Source organism: Camelina sativa, chromosome 15 (genome assembly GCF_030686135.1).
Source record: "Camelina sativa cultivar CO46 ecotype springtype chromosome 15, ASM3068613v1".
NCBI lineage: Eukaryota > Viridiplantae > Streptophyta > Magnoliopsida > Brassicales > Brassicaceae > Camelina > Camelina sativa.
This window is the reverse complement of record NC_141894.1, coordinates 7,820,684-7,843,121: the sequence shown is the minus strand read 5'-3', so window position 1 is coordinate 7,843,121 and position 22,438 is coordinate 7,820,684. Positions and strand designations below refer to the sequence as shown.

Below are 22,438 nucleotides of genomic sequence, written 5' to 3'. Positions count from 1 at the left end.
GATAAGCTTCTACAAAGAGATTTTTACATGGTAAAAATATAGGCAATGCTATGGTTGGACTTGGAATTTATGTTGAAAGGGATTTAGTCTAATAAGGAGATGTATCGACCTAATATATATTTAGTATGTTTATAAATGAAACAACAACAATAACACAATCAATAGATCATGGATGGTCGGTATAATGTTTACATTTGTACTAGCAATCAAGATTATACCCATAATACATCAGTCAACAATTTAGTTTAAAGTAAATCAATTAAGATTAATTCTTTGGGTCAACTATTTAGTTTAAAGTAAAATTTTAAATTTAGGATAAAATTCTTCAACTAAAGATTTGTCTAATCGGTGAAATGGATAACTTATCTATAATGTATATTGATATTTAGAAAACTATCATAAAAATGCGACAAGAAAACACTTTTGACAAAAAGAAAATCAACTTTTAAAAATCTTGACTCCTAAATCTTATTATGATCCTTCTTAGTAAACTTTTATTACCCACATGGTTCTTTAAATATGGATCTTTTATAAGAAAAAGAAAATATTATTGCAACTTTTTTTTTTCTGACAGTAGAAGTATATATATGTTTCACATGATCGACAGATTTTTTTTTTCTCGTGATATTACAGCCGTTCAAATCTTTATTAAATCACTGTTTTCAATTCAAGTAGAGCATTGAAAAATTAGATTTTAAGAAAAAAGAATCATTCAACCTGAAAAGCGAAAAGTGTAGAACAAGGTACGCACGATTCTACTTTTATCCTAATCTAATTATTCACATGCTACACGAGCCCCTATTAGTTTAACATTAGTGTTCTGTTCGTTTTGCTGTCTGAAAGAGAATTTATAATTTTATAACTAATACTTTACCAAAAAACTCACATATATATCTTCTCTCTCGTATGTGGACGGATAAACACAAAGTCGCCTCCTTATAATTTGCTATATCTCTCTATCTCTCTCTCATCCTCTTTAGTCTTTCTCTTATCTGCCTTCTTCAGAAACCCATCCCCCAATATGGCAGACTTAAGTTTCTTTGTTGGAGTCATAGGTAACATCACCATCTTCTTTTGCACGTGTTTTTAGTCTATCATCATCCTCATCAAGGATCACATATTAATTCACATGGCAATGATCAATTTTTCTTATATATTATAAACTGATCATTATTTTAACTATATGATGATCGATGCAGGAAATGTTATATCGGTGCTTGTCTTCCTCTCCCCTGTGTGAGTTATAATTTATCTCATCACTCTTATCTTGATTCTCAATATGATTTTGATTATATTCTAGAACAATTGATTGAGTTATAAGAAAATGGACAAATTAAAAATACATTTACGATGATCGATGAATAGGGAGACGTTTTGGAAGATAGTGAAAGGGAGGTCGACGCAGGATTACGAGTGTTTGCCGTACATTTGCACGTTGATGGGTTCTTCGTTATGGACATATTACGGGATAGTGACACCTGGTGAATACTTGGTTTCTACAGTCAATGGCTTTGGTGCTCTTGCTGAGTCCATCTACGTTCTCATTTTCCTCTTCTTTGTCCCCAAATCCAGATTCGTAAGTTTATCTTTCGACGACCTATATAAGAGTTTTAGATATCTGCTAGAGAGATCTTACGTATGTTGTGTTTTTATATGGTAAAATTTGGTTGAATGCATTTTTCATTTGATGGACAGATAAGGGATTACATTGGTCTGACTCAGATTCAGATCTGATTAGCAGATTTTTTATTTATTATGATGACGTTCTTAGTCAATAATTTCATTTCTAAATTATGTCTACTTGCTATATATAATATCAATAAACTAGGATTATGCTCCACTTTAATTTTTGACTAATTTGATTTCTTTCAATTCTTTTTTTTTTTTGTTGATCAGTTGAAAACAATTTTAGTCGTTCTAGCTCTGAACGTATGTTTTCCACTAATCGCGATTTTGGGAACAAGAACTGCGTTTGGAGATGCAAACTCGCGTTCTACTTCAATGGGTTTCATATGTGCAACTCTCAACATTATCATGTATGGTTCTCCTCTTTCCGTTATTGTAAGTCTCTACTCTCTCTTCTTAATTTTCTTATTTTTATCACACTAATTACCGAGTATTTTAGTTAATTACATAATTAATCATCTCCCTAACCAAAAAAATAGATTCTATATAAGATGGATTGTCAGGAAAAAAAAAATAAAAGAGATATTAGTCAAAGTGTTAGATACGTGTTGGTATGGATAAAAAAGACAAATATATGCAAATACTGGATTTCAGAGGGAGATAGGATTATTGCATACCAAACTAAACGACTAAATTTCAAAAAAGAAAATAAAAAACTATTGTTTTTGTATTTAAATCTGAGGGTCCAAGGCTGTTGCTTCATTTGGCTATACCCTAGGACCGGTCTTGGGCTGTCGTATATTTTAAGTGTTATATTATCATTCAGCAATAATCGAGCCAACCACCGTACCACAGCTAAAAAGAGAGACATGAAATTGTATGGAGAGTGTTTTTCAGCACGTGGTCATAACTAAAAATATCAATGTCTATTGTATCTAATCTATTATCATTACTAGATGGTTGTATACACGTAATAAGTGTCGTTTTGATCTAATATCATTTTGATCATTGATCCGATCAGAAAACGGTGGTGACGACGAGGAGTGTTCAGTTTATGCCATTTTGGCTGTCGTTTTTCCTCTTTCTGAACGGTGCGATTTGGGGTGTCTACGCTTTACTCGTACACGATATTTTTCTACTAGTAAGTATCATTGTTTTGATATAAACTTTGATAATAGGGAGATAAATCATATAGTTAAACTGGTTTGTATGTTGTGTGTGTGTGTGTAGGTGCCAAATGGAATGGGATTCTTGCTTGGGACAATTCAACTCCTAATTTATGCGTATTACAGAAATGCCAGACCAAATGTAGAAGATCATGAAGAAGAAGGCCTCATACCAAGCCAACCTCTCCTCTCTTAATTAACCAGTTTATCTTTTAATCCATAAAAATAACTAAAACGAATACAAAAACATTTTTCATTCTTCACAAACAAAATAAAAATTTTCAATTCTTTTTTTTTTTTTGGGTTGAGTACTCGTTTTGATGGCATCCTATTAACAAATCTCTTTATTTGTTTATTTTGTATTATCGTCCGGTGTCGTACATGCATATGTGATTGTAATATAGTTTGATTCAGTTTATATTACAACACAATCAATGATTCAAAACTATTGGTCACAAGCAACAAGCTTATTATGTCTTATATGATCAACTTAATATATAAATCATTGTCAAAAAGTTTTGGTTACACAACAAAGCGATAGGTAACATAACGACCAGAGGTTTCACTCAGACGTGTGATCTTCACGACTTCGCCAAGTTTTAGTCCAAAGTATCTTGCGATTGGATCGGTGACATGAATCTTTGGAAGCTATATAACAACAACACCGAAGAGTTGCAAACTTTAATTACACAAAATCAACAACAACAATACTTCTTTCTATGCGGAAAAAAAAAAACTATACAAACCTGGTTCTCTTTCACTGTGTATCTCTCCAGGAAAGTTTTCTTCTCATCAGTAGTAAGAGCTTGATGCTCAGGAACAAAAACATGGTTCTTTACGTTCACTAGCAATTCCCCTTCCTAAGCCCAACAATACTCAATGGTCATCAAGAGAACAAAAATCAAAAAGTGTTTTTTATTCTTTTTTTAAATTACCTGGAAAACTTCAATATGAAATTTTGGATAGATTTCTCTAATAGAAAGCTGAGCAAAGCTGGAAAAATCCTTTATATCTTGCACCACCAAAATTGCTCTGAAAACATTATCCGATTTCAACTTGTTCGTGTACTTCTTCATGTCCGCAACTCCAACTTTGGACTTATTAGGGAAGAAAATATAGAGCTACGTACACAACGATGCTTTGTATCAGTTTTGTTCTATGCAAATGCCAATAAACCAAATTGTCCATCCACAAGCTTCTTATTTTAAGGTATAAACATATTTTAGAAACATTAATTATGAATACATATATGTACCTTCTCATTGTCATCGTTTTTCTTAGCTTTGAGAGTATTTAGAGCCTTCCTTTTAAAATCGTCGCCGTATTTCTCAATAAACTCTCCTAGGGTCATCGTAATTTCCGAATCCTCGATAGAGTAGCCACGATCCTTGAGCATCTGCATCAATGTCCTCTGGACTAGGTACAGTTTTTTAATCTCTTCGTCCGTTAGCGCCATATTCTCACCGATTTTTACTACACTGCTTTGTTACGTTCAGCTATTAGCTTCTCACAGGAAAATCAATATGCAAAACAAATGATGATCTAAAAGGGAGGAGAGAATCACGTACGAAATATGCAAAAAATAGCAAAGGAGATGGATGTTTTTTAAGCGGCTGCGAAACCCTAAGAATATTTTACATCTAATTTATATATATAAAAAGGTAAAACGAAACTAAACTTGACATTTTTTTCTGGAGAATTAAATATCAGGGTTTTTTTTTTATATAGTTAATGTCGGTTTGGAGTCCAATTAAAAATTTTGGAAACATGCTCTTATTTTTTCCTCCTAATCTAGATACGAAACTCTCGATGCCAAAAAAAAAAAAAAAAAAAAAAAAAAAAACTCTAGTCCGAAAGTTACCATGTTTTCTTCACTGCCTAGCCGACATTGTTTTAAAATTTTCTGTACCGTAATATATAACACAAGTTTCATAGAAATTATATTGGGACTTAATTCAATAGATTTGGGTAACTGTAAACATAAAGAAAAAAAGCCAGATATGCACATAACCGGGCATGGCCAGCCTACAGCCTAAACTACATGCAATACAAATCGGAGGTGGTGTACCACTTTTTTCTTCAAGGTTTCAACTCAAAACCAAATCTTAAGAATTTGTATTTGTGAAACAGTCGACCCAAGAACTTTTGAGACGTGCAAAAGTGAATAAATAAAATCATTATCGTTGCATATTAGGCTCAATTTCGATGATTTATTCCAGGCCTCATATCATGATGTATTTGTAGTTGTAAAGACTGAGACATAAACTTGAACATATTGATGCATGCATACTTAAACAAACGTAGATGGTCATGACACAAAACACAAAAGGAGAAGGGGGTTTACACGGTAACCGAACATAAATAGTTTAGTTTGGAATTAGTTAATTTGTGGGGACAAAGCCAGCTGGGATGATAGGGGATATCTTGAGCATACCGATGATGAAGTTACCGACGATGTTGAACGGGGATACGAGTTGTCCGGTGGAAGGGAGGGTGGCGTCGCAGTTGGAGCGAGGGGTTGGGACGACGAGACGACAGCCGCTGAAGAGTGCGGGAGTCGATAGTTCATCTGTAGAAAGCATGAATATTCCGGCAACGTTAGTAGTCGTTTCCGAATCGACTGTTTTTTGGCTTCCGCACTGGAGCTGGATGATCGCATCTGTTAATTAGTTTGCAGCATTATATTAGTAATAGTATATATGTACTTCTTCGCATGTTCTCTATATAATGTTTTTTCTTTTTCTTTTTTTTTGGGTGTGATATGGCAATGTACAACTCCCCCCAACCATTCATTACACAGACGCATACACTGATACACATATTGACAAAATAGATTTGAAAAGGGAAATTGGTAATTATATCATTACACAAAAGCATTATACATTTAAAAACCTGGAAACAAAATTACAACAGAAGACTTTGAAGATTGAGACATAAGTATAGACCTTATTCATGCATACGCAAGCAAACGTAAATGGCCATGAGACAAAACATATTAAAAGAAGGGAAACACACTGTAACCGAACATACATATAGTTTGGAATCAGTTAAGGAGATTAAAGCCTGCAGGGATGATATCAACGATGCTGAGGAGGCCGGAGACGCTGCTTCCGATCATGGTTAACCGTGAGACGAGGCTGCCGACAGAAGGGAGTTCAGCGTTACAGGTGGAGAGAGGGGTCGTCACGACGACCCTACAATCAGAGAGAAGTGTGGAAAGCAACATCTGAATTGCGTTTGTAGGAAGCGAGAATAATCCGGCAGCGTTCGTGGTCGCAGTTGAAACAACTCTGTTTTGCCTTCCGCACTGGAGCTGAACTCCTGCATCTGTTCGTTTGCAGTATATATAGTAGGATTAGTAAATTTGAGTGTACGAAAGATTATTACTTACTATAGAAGACAAAACAGTTGCTGAAATTTCGTGAATTCTATACATTTAGTAGTCTCACAATATTGTTGGTTTTATAAACTTGGTATATCATAAGTTCTTAAAAAAGCTTACTAGCGAAAACGGGAGTAGAAGTGCCGTTGAGAGCGCCATTGAGAGAGCAAAAGATAACCCCATTGACATTGACGAGATTGAGAAGACCACCAACAATACCACCAACAAGACCACCAAGGCCCCCAAGACCACCAACAATACCACCAAGACCAAGCTGAGCCTCAGCCACTGGAGACACCACAATGAGACACACCAAGATCAATGAGAAGATCATGCGTTTGTTCTTGAAGAGTGCCATGCTTGTAGGGTTACTATAGACAATTGTAAATGAAATTATAGAGTAGAAAGTATATGCTTTCTTGTGTTTGTGTTACTTTTAGTTTTGGATGTGATAAGTGTCTTCCCCATGCAGCTCTATTTATAGAACAAGTTTTATAGATATCGCCCCTCCTACTTATTTTGCAATTTTATATCTAAAGTCTCTAATGATGCGTTTGCTCTGTTATACAATTTTATAATTAATTAAATCTAATTAAGTGAAAATGTCCCTAGGTTTGAACTTTGATCGTAAACCCGGATCCTAAAATGTAATTTCAACTACAGTATGTACAAAACCGCAAACAATCTATTTATATTATAATACTCCAGCAATTTTTCTGAAGGAATATCCTAAGATTCGAATATTAATAAACACCGATTTTATGCTATAAAATATCATCTCATGCATTCGATTACTACTGTCGGTAAGCCATAATATTTGCACTTCCAAACTGCACCCGTAGTAATTGGTTGTATTCGAACCCATGTATGCATGGTACGGTGATATAAACTTCGAGACTCGACGAGTATATGTATTGAGATATTCATTCACAATATATGTAGTCGCAATTGAACGAAAGGTAACGACGTCAATCAATAACGAGTATAATACGTTCCCTCTTTACTAATTAGACACAAATATATGTATAACAACTCGAATCTTCCGTACTGTATAACCAAAGGAAACTTGAGTTTATATACCAAGTAACATGACTACGAAATTGATTAACATAATTTTAACGAAACAATTGAGTTTATGATAACAAAAGCTAAAGCACTTAGTTGAGTGACACATATTTTTGAAGTTAAAACGTAGATACGGGAAACCATTATAATGCAAAACTATATAAAATGTTTATTTGTTAAAAGATTGGTCCAGAGACCGAACTCGCAAGGTAAAGAGACACATCAAGAAAGAAAGACAAAATATTGGACTACACTTTTGTCTTTAAATGGGTATAAAAAAAAAAGATATGGTGAGTTCAATTTTGTCAAAGTCCAAATCCAACAATTTGCATCAATGAGTGGTCTTAACTCTTAAAATGGGTGATGGGTTTTGATATAACAAATCAAACTTACACAAGTAGACTCTTGATATAAGGAGATAAGAGAAAACCCATCACCCATTTTTGTGTTATAGATTGGTCCATGGAACCTATGTTTTTGTTTTTCTTCGACTTTGAGTTGGATCACTTGTTTTTATAGCCATAACAAAGAGTTATCTCATATGTAAATGTGAATGAATCATTTACTTAACTCCACGGGACCAGAAGAAGATTCATCCATATCGTGATTAGTCGTATTGCCTTCAAGTTGCCCTCTTGGTAACGGTAAACGCTCAAAAATCGTTTGGTAGACACCACATAAACAAAATCCTAAGAAAGCCAATCAGGAGTTTACTAATTAATGTAGTAACTAAGTAAATGGAAATGATGGGACAAGAAGCGACTTTGGAAATCTAAAAGGTTATCATCAAATAAGCCTGTAGGTATATTTCTGAACTTGTTGTCGCTGCTGGTTAAGAATATGAGTTCCACGATTAGTGCTTTGTCAATTTAGATGAAGATTTTATGAGTTCCATAATGAGTGCTTCCGAGATTCATCGCGTCTAGCAATTGTACTGATCTTAATTATTAGTAGTTTTGCCTTGTACTAATCCACTTTGCCACAATCTTTTGTGAATCCAAACTCAAATACCCTAGTTTAAAACCCTTCCAATATAATGGCTACACTTGTAAAACTACAGTTAATTTAACAAATCAACTACTATGCTGCCTCATCTATATCTTTAAGAAAAGCCTTAGTAACAGATTTTGGTGAGATTAGTGATTCTTCTGACTTTGAGTTTGAGTTTAGAGAGATGTAACACAGAGAGAAGCCTTAGTAGCGTCTTATCTCTCTGGGAGGTCTAAAGTTGAGAGGATGAGTTTCAGGAGTTGCATTTTCATCTTCCTTCCACATCTTTATTGTCTTGTCTACCTCACACGTTACCAGCCTTAAACCCGTCTGATCATAACACGCTGCATATATGCCAGCTTCAGTCTTCAGCGAACCTAACCATGTAAACGATATAAGAAACGATTACTACTTGCAAAAAAACTCTATATCACTTTTTAAAACTTGAGAGCTTCCTTGGCTCCTAAGAACTAATCATAAACCATTAACTTTACAAGGAACACAAAGGTAAAGGATCTAAAAAACAGTTTAAGGTCATACCGGGCTGCGGAATAGTTTTTGCCTGTTGGAAATTGTGATCACTCTTCCAGTCCCAGAACCATAAACTTCCTTTATCACCTTTAATTGTAATAAGACAGGGACATTTTAGTTCAAATAATGAGGTTGGGTAGATAATATGTGTAGGAAAGGCAGATACAAGTATCATTGTTTGACCATAACTATCAAAGAAAGGGATCTGGAAATTAATTAATACCTCCAGTGACCATTACACCATCATCGTTCACAGCCACTGCGTTAATTATGTCTTCCTGCTGAGCACTGCTCCGTGGAGAAAAATAACATTAAAACACATCAGAAACTTCTTTACCACTTCAGTTAAGAGATATTATCTATTTCATTGCACTGGAAGATAAGAGAATGGATTAAGACTCAAAAAAACTAACTACAAGTCTACAAGGATTCCATAAACTTACAGCATGTTGTGGCAAAACTCTCCCTTAGGAAGGCTAAATTTTTTGATGTTGTCAGATGATGCGGAAACAAAAGCATTCCTGAACGAAACATAGAGATACATTAAAAAGGGTGCTTTATCATGCAGAACCCAAGATTGAAAAAGCAAGAAAAAGTTACTCTTTCGGATGGGGAGCCATTGATCGGACAGAGCGTTTGTGTTGCGTAAGAATTGCCATCGTTCTGCCTGATTATAATATATTTGTTAGCGAAAACCTGCATACAATGAAAAGCTCGAGAGGAAAGAAAAGTAAAAGTTCAAAAGATTGTTAAAAGGAAAGTATACCATATCGGAGGTCCCAAAATCTGATGGTTGAGTCACTAGACCCGGTAACAACTTGTGGGTCCTGCAACATCACAGACACAGTGAGTTCAAGATCCCAACATCTTATATGAGACATAAATAGCAGTAGATAACAAGGACATTATGTGCTAGAATAAAGAGAAAATGAAATGCAACGTACAGTTGGGCGGGAGAAAACAGAAGAAACATCAGCTGTATGTCCTGAAAGTGCAAAAATTTGCATCTTCGTACGGATATCCCATACCTAAAAGCAGAACAAGATATTTCGACAGCAGGCTCAGCAACTTAAATTTCAAAAGACACATATGCTTATAAACACAGGATACATCATACATCTTTTCAGTATATATCATACCCTGCAGACACTGTCTCCCCCTCCGGTTAGTAAAACATCTAGAGTTGGATGAAGAGCTGCACAGTAGACGCCATGCAAATGACCATTATGAGTATGACCATCATAAGATCGAATAACCTATCCAAGAAAATTTCCAAAAACATTGGATATGAGAAGTTCGGATCAGGAAAGGAGTAATCAATTTACACATGAGATGGAGATCCATCATCGAGTTCTAACCTTATTCTGCTCAAGGTCCCAGCATTTGACTTGCTTGTCATCACCAACAGAAAACATATAGGTATGTCTATTGCTTACAGCGAGGCCTATTAAACAATAAAATTAGAGAGCCGAAAACTTGTACACTTGTACTTCTCTACAAGACTGTTGATATAGTTTAACGGAGGGGAGTAATATATTAAAGTCTAACCTCGTACTTGCCCAATATGTCCAGTAAGTGTGAGCTTCAAAACTCCACTTGCTACATCCCATATCTAGTGAACACGATCCACATAAGCAATGTTAGCCAAACTAATGCAATCAGGCTGCTACAAGGGCTAAACTTGTACAGAATGAAAAGTCAGGTTTTACATGAGATATAGGTCTATAATGCATGAAGAACTAAATAACAGAACCTAGCAAATGAGAACCCAGAAAGGTTACAGAATAATGACAAAAAGGAATTGAAGTAGAATTCCAGAGTTGATCAGTTACCTTGATGGTATGATCAGCTGAACCAGTGCAAAACCATTCATTACTTGGGTCAAACGCAACAGATCTGACCCAACCCGAGTGTCCCTGGATTACCTGTTAACCACAAAAAAAACGCATCAACTTGTATGAATATCAAGTACTCTCTTAACGCCAGCAAGTAGTCCTACATACTTCGTTCATATGTTATATCCATAAGATGCAGAAATGCTACTGTATCACATATCTTACCCTGTAATTCTTCCATGGTGCATGCCACTCTGGACGGGGCCATCTACTAGGTATTCTCTCCATTAAAGCAGAAGTTGACAGTTTTCTGTAACACATAGACACGCAAAAAAAAAACAAATAATGAGAAACGGCAGCATTGATACAACAAACCAGAGGTATTTCAGGTTACATTATGCCAAATTAAATTCCCTGATTACGAACAACCGATATCACCTCATTGCTTATTAATACCACCTAGGTGTCGCAATCTAGCTGCTTTCTCATTATAGATAGCTCATACAAGAAGAAAAGGATGGGGCACAAAACCTTTTAGATGAGGATTCATATGCAGGAAGAATCGCAGTGCTTTTGCCTGAGTTAGCAGTATTGTTCCTTCAAATCAAGAATCAATAATTATCAGAATCATCACGATAAGTAGAGCAATAGTCACAACAGCAAAAACTATTTGGATTAGTCACATTCCAAAGGAAAAGGTAAACTCACAAGTCACTTTGCGGTAAAGTTGGACCAACAACTAAAGCTTCCTCTGTTGTGCCGTTTCGAACTTCCTTGGACTCTCCAGGCCCTGCAGAGCAAATAATTTAGTCTTTCAGAACGAGAAACCATAATGCTGAAAGAGGCTACAAGATTACACTAACAGGATTATTTAGTTCAGTAGAAGTTTGTTTTCAAAAGGTACTCTAAGAAGATATGTAACTGAAACCTTTGTTTTCCAATCCTAATTATAGACATATAAATGAAAGCTCACAACTAGTATAAATAGATGTTATAAAAGAACTACCTGGAAGGGCAAGGGGAATCGATGGAGCCGTCTTATCACTGTTATGGTCAGCAGCACGGCGTGTAGTAGGCTTACTAACGGGTTCTACGCCTCCAAATGCAACTTGAATCTATACAAGAAACCTCCAAAGTCATTGACAATACATCCTAATTTGAAGCTAAACCATACTTGAAACTACAAAACTGATAAGACAAAAAAAAAAAAAAACAAAATCAAATTTTGAGAAAAATCAAAGTAAACGAAGAAACGAACAGATTCCTTTACCTTATGACAGAGCCGAATTTTTTTGCTGCGATACAGAGAAGAATCGTCAATAAACATATATTTCGAAAGATTTCGAGAAAATACAAAGGAGGAGACACTGCAAGGGAAACTAGTTAATAAACCTTTCAGGATCAGGCGGTGGGAATTGGTCATGGACGGGAACGAATAGATCAAGAGCTCGCTTAACAGATTTGTGATTGAGTTTTTTCAGTGACTGTGGTTCGAACTCGGTGCTCAAACCTATCATCGTCGTCATCTCTCTCTCTCTCACTTAGGGTTAGGGTTTTTTTCACGAACAATTAGATTCAGCGAGAACGCGAGAGAGAGACGGAGGAGAACCAAAGAGTGAAACGTACGAAAATTAACCCGACCCGACCTTTATTTATAACTCGAATACCCACCCGTTTCATTAAAACCCGGAATCTTAAACCGTTCTCGAGTCGGTTTATATCAATTTACCTTTTTTGAGTAAAATAGAAAATTTTGGAAAAAGGAAAAGGTGAAAATGGTAATTTCACTAGGGAATTTTATTTCCTGTGTTTGCATCTCCAGCGAAAACCCTACGCCTATAGTATTTTTGGCTATAAATACCAAAGTTAGAGCATCGTTTTGGAACCCTCTCGTCGCTGCGTCTCTCTCCCGCAACCCTTTAATATTCGTTTTATTTCACATCGATCGGAGAGAGATAAAAAAACAATAAGCGACCATGTTGGTGTACCAAGATCTTCTCACCGGTATGCTCAATTATTGTTTATTAATTCTTAATTTTGTTGTAGCTTAATCGATCTTATAACTTCTGATTGGGATAATGGTGATATCGAATTGAGATTTCGTTAGATCTGTAATCTTATCTTAGGTTTTTCGTCAATTTGCAGCTTTCTGAATCGGTAATTCTATTCATAGGGTTGTGGTTTCTGTGATTTGGTGTTAGATCTATGAATTGATTAGTTCATATTGAGTTGTGGTCGTATTGATTGAGCTTAGTATATTGATGTAGATTGGATTTTGTTTTTGGGTTTGTATTCGATTGTTTAGATTCTTAATTAGTTCGAATTTGCTTGAAGTGATTATGATGACAAAGTTTTCTGCTCTAGTATGATTTGATGAAGTTTTGGCTGATCTGCTATAATTTAGAGTCACTAATTGTATATGTTATCTTATGAGGAATATATTGAGATTGATACGAGTAATGACTAATGATTTTTGTTTATTGATTTTAGGTGATGAGCTTCTGTCCGACTCTTTCCCTTACAAGGAGATTGAGAATGGAATTCTTTGGGAAGTTGAAGGAAAGGTTAGTACTGCCAATGTGTCATCAACCCTAAAATCTTCATGCTTTGTTCTGAATCTGTGATATTTTTGTTTTCCTGTTCTCATTGGTATTTTTTTTATTGTACAGTGGGTTGTGTTGGGAGCTGTAGATGTTAACATTGGTGCCAATCCATCTGCTGAGGAAGGTGGTGAGGATGAGGGTGTTGATGACTCTGCCACAAAGGTTGTTGACATTGTCGACACCTTCAGACTTCAGGTTGGTTTTGCTTGCTTCTTTTTAATCACACAGTAATTGATATTGTTGTTGTTCTGTTTTGCATTCTAAGCCTTATTTTGGTGGTAGCATTGCAATTACTGTTCCAAGAGCTCACTTTTTGTTTTCTTGTAGGAGCAACCAACTTATGATAAGAAGGGATTCATCGCTTACATTAAGAAATACATCAAACTTTTGACACCCAAGCTCAGCGAGGAGGACCAAGCAGTCTTCAAGAAGGGTATTGAGGGAGCTACCAAGTATTTGCTCCCCAGGCTCGGTGACTTCCAATTGTAAGTTTTCCCCCAATCTTCTCTTATTTTCTGTATAACATGACATATTCTGAAATCTCATTTATGGTTTTATGTTGTTTGATACAAAACAGCTTTGTTGGTGAGGGGATGCATGATGACAGCTCTTTGGTCTTTGCTTACTACAAGGAGGGTGCCACCAACCCAACATTTTTGTACTTCGCACATGGTTTGAAGGAGGTCAAGTGCTGAGAGAGAAGCTCTCGTCGGGTTACTGTGGTCGTTCGCAGCGACTCAAGTTTATGTGTCTTTATATTTTCTTGTGTTTCGTCGTTGTCTCCTATTAAAAATGACCTACAAATTTGCTTTTCTCTTCTTTTCTTCTGTGATTTGAAGTCGTTTCAGTTAATTTATCCGAAAGACAATGCTTTATCAGTTCTTATTAGTTGAATTTTGGTCGTTACTTTTTGGGATGTTTGATGTAACATCACTTCTTCAGTTTGCTTTTATCATTTGGGCGTGGGTTAGTAAAACTCATGGCGAATCTCGATGCAAACTAATAAAAAAGTCTAATAATTTTGGATTCAGATCGTAAACAGTGTGTTATTTTTACTATTTGGAACCTTTAAACATTTGATGGAATATGCTCTAGTATGTACTGTTTTGACCTTTTCTCGAGTAAAAAGTGGCAAGAGACATTCATCAACGTAGGCATGTTATCCCTCCACGTATGTTTTCTGCTCTTTTATCAAAGGGTTATTATCTCACGTGCGGAATCTGTAACTATAAGAGTTATGTCCTCTTGTTTTGTTTTAGACAAATGACAGTGGCCGTAATAAAGATGTATGTATGAATGTGTGTGTTGTTTAACTTTAGCAATCAACGTATCCTATGCTTGATTCTTTACTACGTTACAAGTTTACAAATGCTGTCCAATTCACGTACATTGACCATTTATTTGGTTTTTATTATCCAAAATAAGATTTTCTGCGAGAATTAAGAAGAGTTCGCTCTTCGCTGCGTGGATTGCTCAACAACATAATATACAAGTATCTAGATATAGTTATTTTATTTTGTGTATACTATGTGGATTGTGGACGAGAGGACAACCAAAATGCGTTGGTACGTATTGTGTCTCACGTAAAAGGAAACGTGATTTGGTCGGTTTGACGTTGCTCCAACTTCCTTGTATATATCTAACGTATTTTAAAGTCATTTTCAAATTTTTGTTGGTCCTTTCGTTTTAGCTTTACACTCTTCAACACTTTTTTGCTTTTGGTCAAAACACTCTTTAAGTCTTAGCAAATTACGTAATCGGTACTATGGCCATTTGTTAATCGTAACAAAGGACTGAAGGAGGTAGATTAACCTACAGCTGCACAAAACTAGAGATCAATGTTGATAAATAAAAGAAAAAGCTCCTTTCATACTGGCTTATACTTGATTACTTAAAATCAGGAATCGTTTAGATCCAAATGCTTTAGGCTAAAGCAAAAAGCTTTTTTGATTCAAAAGGAAGGAACCCACAAGCTGTATTGTCCCACTTCTCTACTTTTGCATATTCTTTTTTCGTATATTATATTGGATTAACTCAATTTTTTGGTTTTAAACAATACACATTTACATACATAAAGTATGTTAGCTTCTCATAAACACTCTCACACACATTCACACATCTAAACAATTCAAAATTCAAAACCAATACTTTATTTTGATGAAAAATGGAAATAGAAAAAGTAATATAAGATTTTAAAATCATTATCAAGTACTATAAATTTCCAGAAGTTGTGGAATTCATGTCATTTTCCTCGGATAGTTTCAAATTTCATTTCTCTATTATACTATATAAGATTGGTCGTCCAAAGTCCAAACCAATATCCTTTGATATCATAAAAATAGCTGAAATCTCAAATTACACATAGCATATAAATCCACCAAGGTTATTATCAGCTACTAGATGAATACCCGCACGTATTGCGGGTTTGTTTATATCTATATATATATATACATTTATTGCAATATCTTTTTTGCTTCTTATATTTTCACATTTGAAAAATTAAAAATTATATACTACCAAATGAAACTGAGATTTTTTTGTGAGGAGGTAAAGAATATTAAATTTTGTTTAAAGCTAAATCTTATTCTAAAGTGATTTTTGTAGATAAAAACTATTAGTCTATTAGCATATTTTTAAGGAAGTAAAATAATTATACCATTTGCACATTTGATTGGTAGATTAAAACATTTAAACATCATACAATTCTAGTCTAAAACTTAGGTATTTAGATATATTTGTATTTAAGCTTCTCAAATAAATACCATGAGACTCTCAAATTCTTGTTATCAAAAATATTTTCATGCAGCTTAGTTAACTCTTTAATGGTTATAATTAAAATATACAACTTCCCTTCCTGCTAGTTATTCAACTTCTTGAATATAATTCTAGAATTTAATTTTCTTCTTCTTTTCTCTCTGTATTTTCATCAACCAACATTATATCATTAATTTAACTATCTTCATTCAATAGTGAACAAAACTCCGATCTTTTTCATATATAAAAATTATTTCTCTAAAGACACACTTTTATAAATTTCTATACAATAGTAACCAAATTTCCAGTCACTGTTACAACCCTTCAAATTGTTGAGAAAATTCTAGCTCCTAAACCATATATTCATATCTTCATGGTTTACCCTAAGAGAACGAAAGAAATCTTTGGTTTTACTCTCAATACATTTTTTTTCTTTTGGTGATGCATCTACTTACTTAAAGAATACATCAACATGTTCTAAGCCTCTCTAAATTTCTTATATAAATATTAAAATTATTTTTGATATGAAAAAAAATAAAAAACATAGAAGATGTTTCAAATTCCTCCTTAATTTTAAATATGTTTGCTTTTAATTTGGATTGACAGATGTCACTCTCTCCACTGCTGACGTGTCACTCATATGGATAGAGTTGAGCAACTTTCATACTATAGATTACATCTATAAATAAACCCATCAATTTTATGCAGTATATAAGGTCAAAATAGGTATGATATTAATTCAAGATACTATCCTATATTAATTTTTATTTGATGTCACCATGGACCATGGTGTATATGTCGTTGTGTCATGATCTCAGCATAGAAAAAAAAAACTATAGTAACATATAATAAGACCGTTCATATATATATTAGATCGTGTGAACTTGTTTAAAATATTTTGGACCAAATAGCAAAAATCAAAAAGAGTAGGACAAATCGGTGAACGTATCAGAAATGAAAGGGGGTTCAAACTATCACTTTTTAAAAAAAAGTTTAAACGCCTCAAACTTTTTATTTTATTCTTTTAGTGTCTTATACTTTGTCAAATCCTCTTCAACGCCCTCTCTCTCTCTCTCTCTCTCTCTCTCTCTCATCTCATTTCTCATCTCTCTCTCTCTCTGCGCCTAACGTCGCTTACGGAGAAGACGAAATTTTTTGAACAGAGCTTTGTCCCAAACGCTAAACGACGCGCATCGCTTAGGGTTCTTCTTCACTCGTCGGAGATCTGATTGTATTTTTGACGGGAAAAAAAAAAATTTCAGATCGCAGATCTCTAACGCAACCGTTGCGTGTCTTCGTTTCCATCTGGTAATCATCACTTCCGTCTTCTCCTATATTTTTTTTTGGGAGTCTTCGTCGATCCTCTTCTCTGATGCAATCTATTGGTTTAAATTTCAGATTTCCAAGGAAATTGAAACGAGTTTTGGAGCTGTTGTAACTCTTTCGCTTTCATGTTTTGTATTGAATCCGAATCTTCTCCACATTGTGAGTTTCATTTCGATTGAATCTAATTTTGGGGGATTTATTTTTGATTTTTGTTTCCGATTTGTAATCTTAACAAACGTGGGGGAATGTTTTTTGTTTTGGATGAAGAGTTGTTCTACAGATCTCCGAAGTTGGCTCCTCAAAGAAGATCGCAGCGCCTCATGGGCGGCCAAATGCAGCAGAGCAATGCTGCGGCTGCGACGGCGCTATACGATGGGGCTATACCCGCTAATGACGCAGGAGATGCTGTCATGGCACGGTGGCTTCAATCCGCTGGCTTGCAGCATCTGGCGTCTCCCGTTGCTTCTACAGGCAACGATCAGCGTCATCTCCCTAACCTTCTCATGCAGGTACATTACTTACTTTCCCTGCTTCTTTGTTTCGTCTACTCTGCCGATACATTGCATGCCCTTTAATTCTCCCTTATCCGTTTGTAGTTTTACTCTGGCTTATCAATTTTGTATTAGACATAGATAGCCAAGTTTTGTTAGAGCTTTTTAGGTTTTGCTGAATCATGCGTGTATGATACTACGATAGGAATGTAGGATTGTTTCTTTCTGTTTTGGATATTAGTCATTATGTATTTTAAGGAAAGCTTGGATTTTGTTTGGCCATTTACGCCAACGTGATTTAGTTAGATGATTTCTGCATGGTTATATTAGTCTAGTTAGTTTGCGTGGTTCTGATATATGAAGCCTCCTTTGTGGTGTTTACGGTATCTGCTAGGGTTATGGAGCACAGACTGCTGAAGAGAAACAAAGACTGTTCAAACTAATGAGAAATCTCAATTTTAACGGGGAGTCGACTTCTGAATCATATACACCAACTGCTCAGACATCAGCAGGTATGCCGTCTTCGGAAGGGTTTTTTTCACCTGAGTTCAGAGGTGATTTTGGAGCTGGATTATTGGATCTTCATGCTATGGATGATACAGAGCTTCTATCCGAGGTATGTTTGGAAGAAGAACTAGTGAAAAGACTATTCATATTTACCCATTAGTGTCTGTGGAGAACGGAGGGATCTTAAATTCATCAGATTGTCTGTTCTAATGAGTGTTACTGCCAATCTTGTATCGCTTTATTGAGCCCCAACTAATCCATTTGGGTTGTGTGCATGCAATCTATCTGCGATACTTCTGTTGGGCAACTTCTAATCTGGAAACTCGAAAGGATTTAGCGGTGACCAGTTTTGGTCTTGTTGTCGTTAGAAAGTTTCTGGGGAAAAACGCTGCTTCTATTATTAGCTACCTCTTTTCTTTTTTTTTTTTTGTCGTCAACATTTGCTAGGTCTTAAGAAAGTGATTATCCATGTGAAAGTTATCAACCCGTTGATTTTGTAGTGACATCGTTCCATTTTGCAGCATATGATTACCGAACCCTTTGAGCCATCACCTTTCATGCCTAGTGTTAATAAAGAATTTGAAGACGACTTTAATTTGCCAGCTAATCGTCAACAACGGCAACAGACAGATGCTGAACCTCTGGGTTCATTGCCTAAGAGTGAAAAAGAAAATAACAGTGTAGCCAAGATTAAAGTAGTGGTAGGTCATTCACTTAAGCACTGACCTTTTTCCTTACTACTTGATTGTTTTATAAGCAACGTTCATTATCACTAGGGATCATTGGGAAACCATTTTCTTTTTTCTTTTTAGGTAAGGAAAAGACCCCTAAACAAGAAAGAAACAGCTAGAAAGGAGGAGGATGTTGTGACGGTATCTGGTAATTCTTTGACTGTCCATGAACCCAAGCTGAAGGTTCGTGTGTATTCTTCATCGAAGATAACAATGGCATCCATGATTCAGTTGAACAACTGAACGATGGCATCCTGCTATAAAGGTCATAATATTGAATGAATCGTAATTTTGCTGGTGCAGGTGGATTTGACTGCTTATGTGGAAAAGCATGAGTTCTGCTTTGATGCTGTTCTAGATGAGGATGTTTCAAATGATGAGGTAAGTTAATAATTGAACGTATTGGAGTCCATATGAAAACCTATTAACTAGATCATAATGCAACCTTGAGCTGTGATAGACTTATGATTTATGTCAAGGTCAACATACCTTATGGACCTATTAACTAGATCAGCATGTGGTTTCCCCCACCTATTCCATCTAGATTGGATTGATGAATGGATACATTCAGCCTTTTTGAATATTACAGAAGCTTTATTCTGCTTTGAAGTGGTTTGTTGTTCCCTTGAACAGGTGTATCGGGCCACAATTGAGCCTATAATTCCCATTATTTTCCAGAGAACTAAAGCTACATGCTTTGCATATGGTCAAACAGGTATACTGATAGTTACATTCTTTCTAACAGATTCCAGGTTTTAAATGATAATAGTTTCTTCATGCTTTTATGGCGCTGATGATGTTTTGCTTTGTTCAGGTAGTGGTAAGACATTCACAATGAAACCACTACCCATACGAGCAGTTGAAGATCTTATGAGGTTGTTGCGTCAACCAGTGTACAGCAATCAGAGATTTAAACTGTGGCTCAGCTATTTTGAGATATATGGTGGAAAGCTGTTTGATCTGCTCAGTGAGAGAAAGTTAGTGTTCTTTGTTTTTCTCATTTCTTTGAAATTGCATAATTGCTGAGAGGTTTTATTGTTTTTCTTTTCTTTTGGCAAATATTAGCTTTCTCATCCTTTCAGTTTCGATTCTTTTCATTGTTGTCTACTACTATCGCAAATGCATGTTTTACAGTTATCTAAATAATTTTGTTATTGCCGAGCAGGAAACTTTGCATGCGAGAAGATGGTAGACAGCAAGTTTGCATTGTTGGCCTGCAAGAATATGAAGTTTCAGATGTACAACTTGTAAAGGATTTTATCGAGAAAGGAAATGCGGAAAGGAGCACAGGGTCAACTGGAGCAAATGAGGAATCTTCTAGATCACATGCTATCCTACAGCTTGTTGTAAAGAAGCATGTTGAGGTAAAAGAAACTAGACGGAGGAATAATGATGGTAATGAATTGCCTGGGAAAGTTGTGGGAAAGATTTCTTTCATTGACCTTGCTGGCAGTGAAAGAGGTGCAGACACCACAGACAATGACCGTCAGACAAGGTAAAGATTCTCGTTACCCATGTGGTTGAGTATTTTGAATATTGACTTAACACTAATGCGTAGATTAAAATTTATGCTTGTTTTGGAATTGTTGCCTTGTTGGTATTGATGGAGTGGCACTTTGCTGCTTTTACTTTAGGACCACCACACTTCAGATTTAATGCTTTATAGTTTTCATGGTGGATTTTTCTTAGGATGGAAGGCGCAGAAATCAACAAGAGTCTCTTGGCTCTTAAGGAATGTATACGTGCACTGGACAATGACCAGCTGCATATACCATTTCGTGGAAGCAAACTAACTGAGGTGCTCCGTGACTCATTTGTTGGAAACTCAAGGACGGTGATGATTTCTTGCATCTCTCCAAATGCAGGATCGTGTGAACATACCCTCAATACTCTAAGATATGCTGATAGGTATGTTTTGTTCCAAGTATTGCCTCTCTTGAAACAAATTCTCAATTTCACCTTCTCTTAACCTGCTGTTGGCTGTGTACCAAACAAACAGGGTCAAAAGTTTATCTAAAACTGGAAATAGCAAGAAAGATCAAACTGCCAATTCAATGCCTCCTCCGGTTAATAAGGATACTTTGTTGGGCTCAAATGATGTGGAAGATGTCTTCGAGCCCCCACAGGAATTGAATGTACAGGAAACCAGGAGGAGGGTGGTTGAAAAGGACAGCAACACTACATCGGGTATTGACTTCAGACAGCCTACAAATTATCGAGAGGAAAGTGGAATCCCATCAATCTCAATGGACAAGGGAAGATCAGAGACGAACAGTTCTTTTGGTGGCTCCACTAGTCAGAGGAGCCACTTGTCTTCATACCCCCAAGAAACTTCAGACCGTGAAGAGAAAGTGAAGAAAGTGTCGCCACCTCGTGGGAAAGGGTTGCGGGAAGAGAAACCAGACAGAGCACAAAGCTGGTCTAAAAGAGAAGTCAGTTCATCGGATATTCCTACCTTGACAAACTTTAGACAGAGCACAAATGAAACCGCGTCGAGGCAATACGAAACTGACACTTCACTTGATGATAACATTGATGCACTGCTTGAGGTAAAATACCAACTTAAACCTTTAAACATGTGATGAACCTGTGAAATTGATTTTGAAAGCAAATGTAGAAACTTGTACTAATAGTTCTGTTCGTATCATATCATAAGTTCATAACCATCAGCGCATGACCTTTTCAGGAAGAAGAAGCTCTCATTGCGGCACACAGAAAAGAAATAGAGGATACAATGGAGATTGTTCGCGAGGTAAGTACAAAACGCACCAAAATGAAATACTAAATTTTTATTGTAGGTTAGTAGTATAGCTCGTTTGATTTTTGTGTTTATAACGTTATCAGGAAATGAAACTTTTAGCGGAGGTGGACCAACCAGGAAGCATGATAGAAAACTATGTAACCCAACTGAGCTTTGTGTTGTCTAGAAAAGCAGCAGGGCTTGTTAGTCTTCAAGCCAGGCTTGCTCGGTTCCAACACCGTCTCAAGGAACAAGAAATACTAAGTCGTAAGAGAGTTCCTCGGTAGTTGTCAGAAGAAGAAGGAAAACCAAAAAGTGTGGTGTTGTTAAAGTGTGAAAGTTTGCTCATGAAGAAGAGAGTGAAAAAGTTTTTTTAGTTTCAATGTCAGAAGGAAAAAAAAGAGAAAAAGCAAAAAAAGGTGGTGGTCTCTTCTTTGTTACAAAGAATGACAAAAATGTCCTTCGTGTTTGTGAAATCGGGCATTTATTTTCCTTTTATTTTTTTTTAATTTACTGATTTTAATTATAAAATTATACCTTTTGTGTTTCCTATTTTTCTATATCCTCTCCAAAAGCTGGTGAAAAACTAATGTCGATTTTAAACTTTACTTTAAAACAACTGAAAAAACATTATAACCATATTTTATCTTGTGACAATATATTATATGTAAGTTTCAGTGAGCCATTTTAT

At 35.7% G+C, this 22,438-nt stretch overlaps 6 protein-coding genes across 8 annotated transcripts; 3 read left to right on the top strand and 3 right to left on the bottom strand.

The window, feature by feature from the left end:
* Window positions 1-902: 902 nt before the first annotated feature.
* Window positions 903-3,270, top strand: LOC104746000 (bidirectional sugar transporter SWEET16). The gene is made up of 6 exons (XM_010467388.3): window positions 903-1,055; window positions 1,200-1,236; window positions 1,366-1,576; window positions 1,897-2,061; window positions 2,648-2,767; window positions 2,857-3,270. Exons 1-6 carry the CDS (start codon window positions 1,022-1,024, stop codon window positions 2,986-2,988), a joined length of 699 nt encoding a protein of 232 aa, XP_010465690.1. The 5' UTR covers window positions 903-1,021; the 3' UTR covers window positions 2,989-3,270.
* Window positions 3,271-3,314: 44 nt separating this feature from the next.
* LOC104745999 (DNA-directed RNA polymerases II and IV subunit 5A-like) lies at window positions 3,315-4,370 on the bottom strand. Its single transcript, XM_010467386.2, has 4 exons — window positions 4,048-4,370; window positions 3,728-3,913; window positions 3,539-3,652; window positions 3,315-3,440 (listed from the first exon to the last, which is right to left on the bottom strand). The coding sequence occupies exons 1-4, from the start codon at window positions 4,246-4,248 to the stop codon at window positions 3,315-3,317; spliced, it is 627 nt and encodes a 208-aa protein (XP_010465688.1). The 5' UTR covers window positions 4,249-4,370.
* A 1,256-nt stretch (window positions 4,371-5,626) lies between these two features.
* LOC147926365 (phylloplanin-like) lies at window positions 5,627-6,833 on the bottom strand. Its single transcript, XM_087486721.1, has 2 exons — window positions 6,295-6,833; window positions 5,627-6,119 (listed from the first exon to the last, which is right to left on the bottom strand). Exons 1-2 carry the CDS (start codon window positions 6,530-6,532, stop codon window positions 5,836-5,838), a joined length of 522 nt encoding a protein of 173 aa, XP_087342847.1. The 5' UTR covers window positions 6,533-6,833; the 3' UTR covers window positions 5,627-5,835.
* A 1,393-nt stretch (window positions 6,834-8,226) lies between these two features.
* On the bottom strand, window positions 8,227-12,302 carry LOC104745998 (protein pleiotropic regulatory locus 1-like). Of its 2 annotated transcripts, none has more exons than XM_087488432.1 (17): window positions 11,988-12,302; window positions 11,866-11,890; window positions 11,602-11,710; window positions 11,304-11,385; window positions 11,127-11,192; window positions 10,821-10,905; window positions 10,593-10,685; window positions 10,309-10,372; window positions 10,119-10,204; window positions 9,900-10,016; window positions 9,705-9,788; window positions 9,527-9,587; window positions 9,361-9,427; window positions 9,204-9,281; window positions 8,984-9,048; window positions 8,770-8,847; window positions 8,227-8,606 (listed from the first exon to the last, which is right to left on the bottom strand). In XM_087488432.1, exons 1-17 carry the CDS (start codon window positions 12,119-12,121, stop codon window positions 8,434-8,436), a joined length of 1,467 nt encoding a protein of 488 aa, XP_087344558.1. In that variant the 5' UTR covers window positions 12,122-12,302; the 3' UTR covers window positions 8,227-8,433. The 2 variants fall into 2 exon arrangements, with proteins under 2 accessions (XP_087344558.1, XP_087344559.1); XM_087488433.1 differs by having other exon boundaries at window positions 11,602-11,783; window positions 11,988-12,219.
* A 180-nt stretch (window positions 12,303-12,482) lies between these two features.
* On the top strand, window positions 12,483-14,104 carry LOC104745997 (translationally-controlled tumor protein 1). The gene is made up of 5 exons (XM_010467385.3): window positions 12,483-12,599; window positions 13,086-13,159; window positions 13,265-13,393; window positions 13,526-13,683; window positions 13,776-14,104. Exons 1-5 carry the CDS (start codon window positions 12,572-12,574, stop codon window positions 13,891-13,893), a joined length of 507 nt encoding a protein of 168 aa, XP_010465687.1. The 5' UTR covers window positions 12,483-12,571; the 3' UTR covers window positions 13,894-14,104.
* Window positions 14,105-16,665: 2,561 nt separating this feature from the next.
* LOC104745995 (kinesin-like protein KIN-13A) lies at window positions 16,666-22,386 on the top strand. 2 transcript variants are annotated; one of them, XM_010467383.3, is made up of 14 exons: window positions 16,666-17,260; window positions 17,351-17,437; window positions 17,546-17,787; window positions 18,164-18,385; window positions 18,798-18,977; window positions 19,089-19,190; window positions 19,311-19,388; window positions 19,641-19,722; window positions 19,822-19,984; window positions 20,173-20,502; window positions 20,697-20,915; window positions 21,007-21,556; window positions 21,694-21,759; window positions 21,852-22,386. In XM_010467383.3, exons 3-14 carry the CDS (start codon window positions 17,599-17,601, stop codon window positions 22,032-22,034), a joined length of 2,364 nt encoding a protein of 787 aa, XP_010465685.1. In that variant the 5' UTR covers window positions 16,666-17,260; window positions 17,351-17,437; window positions 17,546-17,598; the 3' UTR covers window positions 22,035-22,386. The 2 variants fall into 2 exon arrangements, with proteins under 2 accessions (XP_010465685.1, XP_010465686.1); XM_010467384.3 differs by having other exon boundaries at window positions 16,945-17,260; window positions 17,559-17,787.
* The last annotated feature ends 52 nt before the right edge of the window (window positions 22,387-22,438 follow it).

Excerpts from the sequence above, each read along its gene's own strand:
- LOC104745999 (XM_010467386.2), bottom strand. The coding sequence starts at position 4,248 with ATGGCGCTAACGGACGAAGAGATTAAAAAACTGTACCTAGTCCAGAGG. Across the intron at positions 3,914-4,047 it reads AAAACGATGACAATGAGAAG|CTCTATATTTTCTTCCCTAA; the intron begins GTACATATATGT and ends TTGTGTACGTAG. Across the intron at positions 3,441-3,538 it reads ACACAGTGAAAGAGAACCAG|CTTCCAAAGATTCATGTCAC; the intron begins GTTTGTATAGTT and ends GTTGTTATATAG.
- LOC104745997 (XM_010467385.3), top strand. The coding sequence starts at position 12,572 with ATGTTGGTGTACCAAGATCTTCTCACCG. Across the intron at positions 12,600-13,085 it reads GTACCAAGATCTTCTCACCG|GTGATGAGCTTCTGTCCGAC; the intron begins GTATGCTCAATT and ends TATTGATTTTAG. Across the intron at positions 13,684-13,775 it reads AGGCTCGGTGACTTCCAATT|CTTTGTTGGTGAGGGGATGC; the intron begins GTAAGTTTTCCC and ends GATACAAAACAG.
- LOC104745998 (XM_087488432.1), bottom strand. The coding sequence starts at position 12,121 with ATGACGACGATGATAGGTTTGAGCACCGAGTTCGAACCACAGTCACTG. Across the intron at positions 10,906-11,126 it reads TATGAATCCTCATCTAAAAG|AAAACTGTCAACTTCTGCTT; the intron begins GTTTTGTGCCCC and ends TATGTGTTACAG. Across the intron at positions 10,017-10,118 it reads GGGACCTTGAGCAGAATAAG|GTTATTCGATCTTATGATGG; the intron begins GTTAGAACTCGA and ends TTTCTTGGATAG.
- LOC147926365 (XM_087486721.1), bottom strand. The coding sequence starts at position 6,532 with ATGGCACTCTTCAAGAACAAACGCATGATCTTCTCATTGATCTTGGTG. Across the intron at positions 6,120-6,294 it reads TTCTACTCCCGTTTTCGCTA|ATGCAGGAGTTCAGCTCCAG; the intron begins GTAAGCTTTTTT and ends GCAAACGAACAG.
- LOC104746000 (XM_010467388.3), top strand. The coding sequence starts at position 1,022 with ATGGCAGACTTAAGTTTCTTTGTTGGAGTCATAG. Across the intron at positions 1,056-1,199 it reads TTTCTTTGTTGGAGTCATAG|GAAATGTTATATCGGTGCTT; the intron begins GTAACATCACCA and ends TGATCGATGCAG. Across the intron at positions 2,768-2,856 it reads TACACGATATTTTTCTACTA|GTGCCAAATGGAATGGGATT; the intron begins GTAAGTATCATT and ends GTGTGTGTGTAG.
- LOC104745995 (XM_010467383.3), top strand. The coding sequence starts at position 17,599 with ATGGGCGGCCAAATGCAGCAGAGCAATGCTGCGGCTGCGACGGCGCTA. Across the intron at positions 19,389-19,640 it reads AGGATGTTTCAAATGATGAG|GTGTATCGGGCCACAATTGA; the intron begins GTAAGTTAATAA and ends TCCCTTGAACAG. Across the intron at positions 19,985-20,172 it reads GATCTGCTCAGTGAGAGAAA|GAAACTTTGCATGCGAGAAG; the intron begins GTTAGTGTTCTT and ends ATTGCCGAGCAG.